Below are 9082 nucleotides of genomic sequence, written 5' to 3'. Positions count from 1 at the left end.
GGAACTCTGCGGCCCGCGTCAAGGGGCTCGGTCCTGCCGGGGAAGCGGCGACCGGTCCCCACCCCCACCCCGCCGGGGCCCCCGCCCGTCCGCCGCTCCCGCCCCGCACCGCAGCCGGGCCGCCGCCTCACAATGGCCGGGAGCCGCGTCACCGCGCGCAGGGATCCCGGCCACGCTCGCTCCCCTCCCCCACTCGCCGCTGCTCCGGGCCCGGCCCTGGGTGCACACAGTCTCCTCCGAGCGTCCCCTGAGGCCCAGGAGAGGGAGGCGAGGCTAGCTCTTCCGGGCGGGGCCGGGCCGTCGTTCGTCTGGTGTCACCGGCGGCCCCTGTGGAGGAACTACTTTCTCTCCGGAGGGGGGACTACTTCGCGGAGGCGTCGGAGCTGGCGCAAGGCATGGCGGTGGCGGCGGCTGCTGCGGCGGCGGCGGCGCGCCTAAGGTAGAGGGACGCCGGCCCGGTCAGGCCTCGGCGCGGCCTACACGCTTCGCTCGCCCGCTCCCGCCCCGGCCCCGCTCCCGGCCATGGCGGAGCCCTCGCCAGCCCGACGCCCGGTGCCCCTCATTGAGTCGGGTAAGACGCGCTGCCCGCGCCCTCCCCGCGGCGCCCCCGCCCCCGCCCCAGCCCCCTCCCCGCCGCGGCGCCCGGGATTGACCCGACTCCCCGTCTCCCCGCAGAGCTGTACTTTCTCATCGCCCGGTACCTATCGGCCGGCCCGTGTCGGAGAGCCGCCCAGGTGAGTGCGGGCCCGTGGGCGGCGGCGGCCGGGGTGCCGGGGTCCCGGCCTCGCCGCCGCCTGGGGTCGCGGGAGGAGGGCGCCGGGCGGACCGGGGTGCGGCCCCCGCCCCCCTAACTGCGCGTCCTGTTCCTTGCAGGTGCTGGTGCAGGAGCTGGAGCAGTACCAGGTCTGTGCTTCGCGGCGTCGCCCGCGCCTGCCCCGCCGCGTCCCCTGCGTCCCCTCCTGGCCTTGCCCCGGGGCCGCTTCCCAGCTCCCCCGCCCCCGCCCCGCTACCCAGCCGCCCCCCACCCCGTCCCCGCGCGGTGGTCACTCGTGTGCGTCTCGGGTCTTTGCAGTTGCTGCCGAAGAGGTTGGATTGGGAGGGCAACGAGCACAACAGGAGCTACGAGGAATTGGTGAGACTTTTGACATTTCCATCCCGTTGTTTCCGAGCCCCCTCCCCACGCCCCCTTTTCGGGGTCCTGCAGGAGGGGCGAAGTGACCGAGCCGCGCTCGGAGGGGTCGGGCGGGCGTCCGTGGCGTCACCGGGACAGCGGGACTCTCCCCTGTGGGTTTTGTTTTGTTTTGGGGGTGGCTGGGTTTGTTTGGGTAGGAAACAGCCTGCGGGGGCGGCGGGGCGGCGGTGGGGGCGACCCTGCGCCGCGGTTTGTGGCGGGGTGGGTCCCCAGGTGCGGCTGCCTATGGCGAGAGCCGGGGGCGCACCAGCCATTCAGCGAGCAGTTCTCATCCGTGTTTCTTCCTAACGCGACTTGTAACTCGGCCTCTGATTGGCCTTCCTCCTTTTGCCCCGCCCAGATCTTGCAGCCACTTGTTCCCTAGGAATAGAAGCACTCGTGTATGAAAGGTGGAGAAACGTTTCTCTCTTTAGCATTTTTTTTTTCTTCAGCAGAGTGATAAAAATCTCGCTGCTGTGAGAATATGCCACTCCTTCAATACTTCTGCCTCTCTAAACTGTGCTATTCTTGCTCAATGCCTTAGAAAACTTATTTCAATGAATTTTTATACTGCTCTTGCTGTGTATAACAATACAGGCTCTAGCTGCATTTCTCTCTCTAGAGCACCATTAATGTAGATTACAGTTATCTTTTCACTGTACTTTGTCATCTTTTTGAGTTACTCACAATTTGTAAGTTTGTTTTATCCACTCGTTTTGTCCTTAGTGGAATAAGACGTTTTTCAGAAAAATGTTTCCGGTTTGTGTATTCGGATAAAGGATTTCTTTAGTTGCCAGACCGTGTTCAGCATTTTGTATGAGCAAGACAACTGAAAAAAAAAAAAATAGAATTGCTGAATGATCTTTTAGCACAGTTCTAAAACCTGCAAGCAGAATTGGTAGAATGTGATCACCATTTTTGAATTAAGAAAAGAACAGACCTAGGGGGATTTGTGATTTGTATATGAACAGTTAAGTATTAACACTTAAAGTTGGATGAAAGTGGTAAGATACTCTCTTTCAGTGTCAGTTTTAATATTTGCCTTCCTAGAGTTTTTTGAAGCAAACACTTAAAAGTGAATATTTTCAAAGTGAGCTCTAAAAATTCTGCATTATGGCAGAATTTTTGTGTTGTCTTGAGTTTGATATTTTGGGTCTTAAGTCAAGGAAATCTTTAAAGTAAAGGACTGCTCTGATTTGTTTTCACTCCTGTTGATAGTGAAAATAGTGATGTCAGTGAAGCAGAAAAACCTTATTGACATGACAGTGCAGTCATGCTACTACAGAGAAAATTGCTTACATTTTGAAATAAGCATAACGTTATAACTACTGGGAAAGTGACTGTTAAAATAGATTTATCTGTATTTTTGACTTTTGCTGTTAGAGTTGCACAAAACTTTACTTAAAATTCTGTTTTCAGTTATTCAGAATCTCTGATTTGCCCCTGTGATGTGGCTGTGACACATCATCTCATTGTCTGGATGATTTGTCTGATGGATATTCTCCTCTTTTACCTTCCTCCCTCCTTTCCCAGCACTAAGAGGTAGAGGATGAGCTTCCTGTATAGGGAATTCTTCTTTTGTCAAGGTTATATGAGTACCTTCTGTTTCTCCAAAGAAAGTCTTGTTTTTCTTTTTAAAAATTTTAAGAAGTATTTTAAACATATGCAAATGGGAATAATATGGTGAATCCCTATATATCATAAACAAATTCATTACCAATTTGCTGTTCTTGTTTTGTTTTTTATATTTAGTTTGAATTGGGCTTCAGACCAGGTCCTTGCATTGTGCTGAAATTATCTTCAGTCTCTTTTTATCTCGTATAGTTTTTCTCCTCTGCTGTTGATTTACTGAAGAAACTGCGTTAGTTATTCTGTAGAATGTTTCAGTCTGGTTTTGTCTGATTGTTTATGATATTTGTTTACTCATGTTTAATTTATTCCTTTTTCTTAATAGTTCTCGTTCTTGAATCAGAACTATTTGGGAAGCTTTATAAAACCTGGATGCCCAGGCTATGCCTCAGACCAGTTAAATCAGAATCTTTGTAGTGGGACTGGACATCACTATTTTTTAAAGCCTTTCTAGTGATTCCAGTATCATTGTTTACAAAGCTATAGTTTATCTTAGACTTGTGACCATACTGTTATTAGAACCTGTGCTTTGGAAGCATGGATATTTTTGATATTTCTTAGGAGAATTTAGACTAGTTATCTTTCAATACCTAACCCTGCAGTAGCAGTTAGACTTGTGAATTTAATTGGAGTTTTCATGATTTATAGGTAGTGAAGGAAGGGGAGAAATGAAATAGTATTATAGAATTGGGCATAGGAATTAGGAATGACTAGATTTGTAAAGGAGAGGTGTGTTTAGAAAGGGGAAAGAGATTTTACATACTTTGTAATTGAATAGCATGATAAATTTTTGTAGGCCAATATCTTAACCAGAAAAAAAATCAGAAGATTCTTACATTGTGGTCTATCGTTAAGGGGAGTATTGTCATTAAATTTTTTTTTTTAATGTTTGAGTAAGCCTTTTGTGCAAGGAAAAGACAAAAGTTATTTATATTGAGTCAGTATTTAGTTTATTAGAATTGTAAGCGGTCATTTTTCTTAAACTTTTAAGTTCATTTATAAGTCATATAAATGTAGTAACAGAAACAAGTATATTTGTTTCTACATTTTGATTAGTGTTTAATTTGTCATGAGAATTTAATCTTAAAGTATTTAACATCACTTAATATCACTAGTTAAATTTTCTAGAGGGTTCACATTATACTTAAACATAAATGATGATTTTAGTCAGCTCAAGATGGTGAACTTAGATCTAAGCATAATCTTTCTAAGAACTTAACTTTTGTAAATATAATTTTAAATTTACTGTAGTAAGTTGTAATTTTTTACTCTTTCAAACATTAAAAATAATTCAGTAATTAAAAAACTTGATGTTGTATCAGAGTAGCTATAACTTGCACACATGCATCCAGACCTCTTTTCTTCATCTCTACTTATTTGTTAACCTTCCTTAGTTCGTGCATGAGCTCGCCAATCCAAGGGGATAGTGGTATTACCATCTGGGAGCTCCCTACTGGATTAAGGACTCAGATGATGATTGAAGATTATAATCCAAGACTTGGATTTTGAGTGCATTGCCAGATAGACTCTACTTGAGTCTCAGGTTGAGTCTTTTTTTATAGCAAGGCTACTTATTTACCCATTTAAAACAAAACAGCTCTGTATTCCCTACCTGTATTGCAGCTTTTTGCAACCAGTGCAACCATTACCACTTTATTTTCATTGTGGGATTCTGAAGACCCTTCATCCTGAGTGGAGTTTATCTCTTTTCTCTCTGTGGATTCTGCATTTTCTTTGTACTCGACTATAGAAATCTATCGTTTTTATAGGCATTTCATTGATAACCCTTGGGAACACTTAATGATTGTGGCAGCGTGATGATAGGTTCTAGTCTAGCAATTGAGCAGTATTGAATTAGAAATCTGGGTTTTGGTGCCAGGTGGCTGGGCTGTAATCTTGGCTTTCTTTTGTTGCTTACTAGATGTTCTAATCTTAGGCAAATTAATTAATCTCTACCTCAGTTTCTTGATCTGTATAACAAGGATAATAGTAATTGTATCAAAGTGTCATTGTAAACATTCTGTGGGAAAAAATGACTTTACAGTGCCTGGTGCACAGTACTATTTATTAGTATCAATATGGATAGGATGATAAGTCAGTATTGTGTAGACTTCCCCTTCACTTAATTTATGTTTGTAGGCTCTTAGGAAATAACAAAATAACGGTCTCTGTGAGTTTTCATACTTGAATGAATGATGCCTGGTATTTACCCTTAATGGATGACCACAAAATAGGATGGGGAACTATCAGCTGTCTCTGGATCAGCGCTAAGTGATGGTGTTGGTGGTGTCTGAATCACTTAGCCTTGACTGTGCTGCTGTGTTGACATATAATACTGACCCAAAGTCCATAGTTCACCAGTGTTTTCTTACACTTATATTAGATGCTCTTGATGTTGTACATTCTATGGATTTGGACAAATGTACATAACATATATCCACCAGTATAGAATCATAGAGTAATTTTACTGCCCTAAAAATTCTTCGTTCTGCCTTAATATCTCTCCCTTCCTGCTGCTGATCTTTTTGCTGTCTCCATGCATAGTTTTGCCTTTTCCAGAATTTAACCCTTTTTTAAAAATTAGGAAATGCTCTCTCCCCTGTATAGTACTTCTTGTCTTAAAGGCTAACTTTGCCTCATGTTATTGTAGCCACCCTGCTTTTTTTTGATTAATGATGGCATAGTATGTCTTTTTTATCCTTTTACTTTTTAGTCTTCCTGTGGTCTCATTTTTAAAATGTGCCTTCTGAAACAGAATGCAGATTTATTATTCAGTCTTTCAGTTAAGAGTGTTTAAACCATTTGTATTTAATGTAATTACTTAAATGTAATTGTGTCAGGTCGGCCAGGTCTGTTTTGTATGTCCTATATGTTTCTTCTCTCACTTTCTTTTGGATTAATCACTGTTATTCTATTTATTTTTTATTGCTTTTCCATTATATATCCTTTTATTCTTTTAGTGGTTACTGTAGAGATGTGTTACCATTTACTTTACGTACTTTACCACTTCTCTTAAATGAAGTTAAAACTGTTCATTATCACCTTCATGTCCTTAAGGGCTGTTACCATATTTGACTTTTACATTTGTTACAAGCTTTTCCAGGTGTTATTGCAGTTGTTTTAAAGTCAATATTCATTTCTTACCTATCCGTATACCTTTTCTGATATTTGTAATTCCTTCCTTTCTTTCCATGCCTCTTACTTGTGATTTATTTATTTATTTTCAGTCTCTGCAACTTATTTTGGTATTTCTTTTAATGAAAGTTTGTTGGCAGTGACTTCAGTTTTCCTTTTTCTTTCTTTCCCTTTTGGTTTGAAAACATCTTTGTTTTGTTTTTATTTTTAAAGATTTTTTTTTTAAGCTGTGAAATTCTGGTTGGTTGGTTGGTTTTTATTTATTTATTTTCTTTCAGCACATTGATATTGAAAACCCAGCAGTCTTACTACTTTTCTTTTCAAGATGATGTTTTTCCTTTTGGCTGCTTTTTAAGATTTTCATTTTGTCTTTAATTTTCAGAAGTTTTACTGTGATACACTGTAGTCATTACCTATTGCTGCATAACAGATTATCCCAAAACTTTGTAAGTTAAAAGAACTCAGATTTATTATTGTCTCACAGTTTCTTTAAGTCAGGAGTCCAGGCACAGCTGAGCTGTGTTCTCCATCTCAGTCTCAAGGCTGTAATCAAAGTGTTGGCCAGAGCTGAGGTTTCAACTAAAGGCTTGGCTATGGAAGGATCTCCTTCCAAGTTCGCGTGGTTTTTGGAGGGCTTGAGTTCCTGGGGTGGGTTGTTGGACTGAGAGCCTCAGTTCATACCAGTTGGCTGCCCTCAGCTCCTTGTCTCATTTATCTCTCCAACATGGAAGCTTGCGTCATTGAAAGATGGAAGCTAACAAGGCAATAGTCTGCTTGCAAGACAGAAGTCACAATCTTTTGTAACCTAATAATAGATGTGTTGCTCGATGTTAGGGCATTCTGTTGTTTGGAAGTAACTTACTCAGTGAGAGGGAATTCCCTGAATCTGTGAATACTGGAGGGTGGGGTTATCGGGGCTCATGTCCGGGGCTCCTACCAGATGTACCTAGGTAGATTCTTTGCCTTTACTTTGCTTGGGATTCTCTGAGCTTCTTGAATCTAGAATATCAAGTAGTCTAACATATATAAAGTCCCATATGGAAAAGATGGAAGAATGGGGCAGGTTAATGTTTTGAAGAGATAATGACTGAGCATTTTTCAACATCTGGGCCATCTCTGGGTCTGCTTCTGTTAGCCACTCCCTCTCTTGACCCAGGGTCACATTTTGCTTTGTTGTGTATCTCATCATCTTTTTGTGTTAAAAGAGGAGAAGCTGATGTATAGTCACAAAGGATGTGCTCTTTTTTTTCTCTCAAAGCTGTTGGTGTGTGTAGTTGGGTCAGTCTGATTTGTATCTGCTCATCTCTGCCCTTTATTGCAGCTTTAGTTGTGTTCATCTCATAACTGTCTTCACATGTTTTCAGGGTGGGATCAATACTTTCTTCCAGCAGTTTGGAATTTGGGCCCTGGGAGAGATTCTTGAGTTGCCTGTCCTTTATAACTGAGTTGCCAGCTTTCCAAACTTTGTAAGATCTTCCTCTGCTTTATAGTCCAGCTGCCTACTTTTTGGTTGCTGAAGAGTTCTCTTTGTTCTCCACTCCTACGTTGGCTTTTTACCCTGTTGTCCTGTCTGTAGCCTTAGGGGGTTCTCCAGCTGCTCAGCGCCCGGGTTTTGGCCCTGTGCAGCTGGCGAAGGCCTACGGAAAGGAGTGGAGCGGGTATGGACTTACTCTGACAGAGGCTCCTTAGCGTTCTAATCAGTCATGCCAGTTTGGGGACAGCTCAGTGGTAGAGCGCGTGCTTAGCATGCACGAGGTCCTGGGTTCAATCCCCAGTGCCTCCATAAAAATAAGTAGATAAATAAATGTAGTTACTTCCCTCCCAAACAAAACGAATAAAAACAAAAATATTTGTGGGGGGAGGGTGTAGCGCAGTGGTAGAGCGAGTGGCTAGCATGCATGAGGTCCTGCATTCAATCTCCAGTACTTCCATTAAAATAAATAATTAAATAAATAAACCTAATTACCTAGCCCTCCCCCCTTAATCAGTCATGCCAGCCCACAGGAGGCTGTTGAAAAGTTTGGTAGATTTTTTCTTCTGTGTCATTTCTTCCTGTGTCTTTCCTAGGGATGAAAGCAACTGTTTCTTTTCTGTTCACAGAAGGTCTCCTCAGTTTGTGGTGTGTAGTTAATTTAGATTTTATTTCTCAGCTCTGTGAAGGGGGTAAAAGTTACTTTTAAGCTAATCCAGCTTGTTTTCATTTTTAAGGTGAGACCAATAGTTTCTCACATTATCCTCTTTTAAATAGTTGGAATAAATGATTGCTTTGAACTTTTAAAAATTATGTGGGGCATATAACCATCTGTAATTATCTGTAGGTATGCCTAATTATACTTCCTAGCACATAGTAGGCTCTCAGTATTTATTCAAAGAATTAATATTGTTTAATCCTTAGTATATTTTCTTTCTGAGAACCCATCAAACAGTTTGGTTATTAAATAATGTCTCATCTTTGATTTCTTAAAATCTCTAAGATGTGTAGTTTGTAGGTCAGAGCAGTGTTTTAACACTGAATGGTCATGAGATACATTGAAGTTACACATTCCTTTTTTTTTTTTTTTTTTGGTTCCTTAATCCATTTCATTAGGAACTTGCAAAATAGAATCTTTCAGTGATTATTTACTATCTTTCATTTTTTTATGTAGAAATGGGAAAGTTGCTTTTTGAACATAGAACTTTTGTGTTAAAATTATGTAATAAGTCTAGCAATGCAGGGTGAATTATGCACTCAGTATTACTTTAGAATTTGACTTTCATTTTAGTATTTGTAATGGAGTAGGTGAAAGATTTGGATGTGAGAATTGAACTGCTTAGAAAAAATTTCTCTATGTTGATTTTAATCAGTGTGCATATATTTGGCATTAAAAAATGTTTGGAGGCCATCCTGGCTCTAAAATTCTTGTGATACTCCTGGATTATTTCCTTACATGCTGTTTTTATTAAGATGCAGCATAGCTGATGACAGTGATCTGGTGATAGAGAGTTGCAAAACCAGACAGTCTGGATTTGTGTTTTTAGCTCTGCTGTTTTAGCTTTTTAATGCCTGTGACTGTTTTCTCATCTGTGAAAATGAGGAGAAATAGTTTGGAGGTGTAGTAAGTTAGTGCATATAAAGTTCTTAGGACAGTGTCAGATAGTAATCACTGT

At 42.0% G+C, this 9082-nt stretch overlaps 1 protein-coding gene across 1 annotated transcript in view; it reads left to right on the top strand.

The window, feature by feature from the left end:
* The first annotated feature begins 220 nt into the window (after positions 1-220).
* Positions 221-9082, top strand: part of BRWD1 (bromodomain and WD repeat domain containing 1) — a 111253-nt gene continuing 102391 nt past the window's right edge. Inside the window, exons 1-4 of the mRNA XM_064475993.1 lie at positions 221-571; positions 676-734; positions 874-903; positions 1073-1132. Coding sequence (XP_064332063.1) covers positions 523-571; positions 676-734; positions 874-903; positions 1073-1132 — 198 coding nt within the window. The 5' untranslated portion in view covers positions 221-522. The remainder of the gene's footprint in view (positions 572-675; positions 735-873; positions 904-1072; positions 1133-9082) is intronic.

The sequence above is a fragment of the Camelus dromedarius genome, chromosome 2 (assembly GCF_036321535.1).
Source record: "Camelus dromedarius isolate mCamDro1 chromosome 2, mCamDro1.pat, whole genome shotgun sequence".
Lineage (NCBI taxonomy): Eukaryota > Metazoa > Chordata > Mammalia > Artiodactyla > Camelidae > Camelus > Camelus dromedarius.
This window is presented reverse-complemented; position numbering and strand designations above follow the sequence as displayed.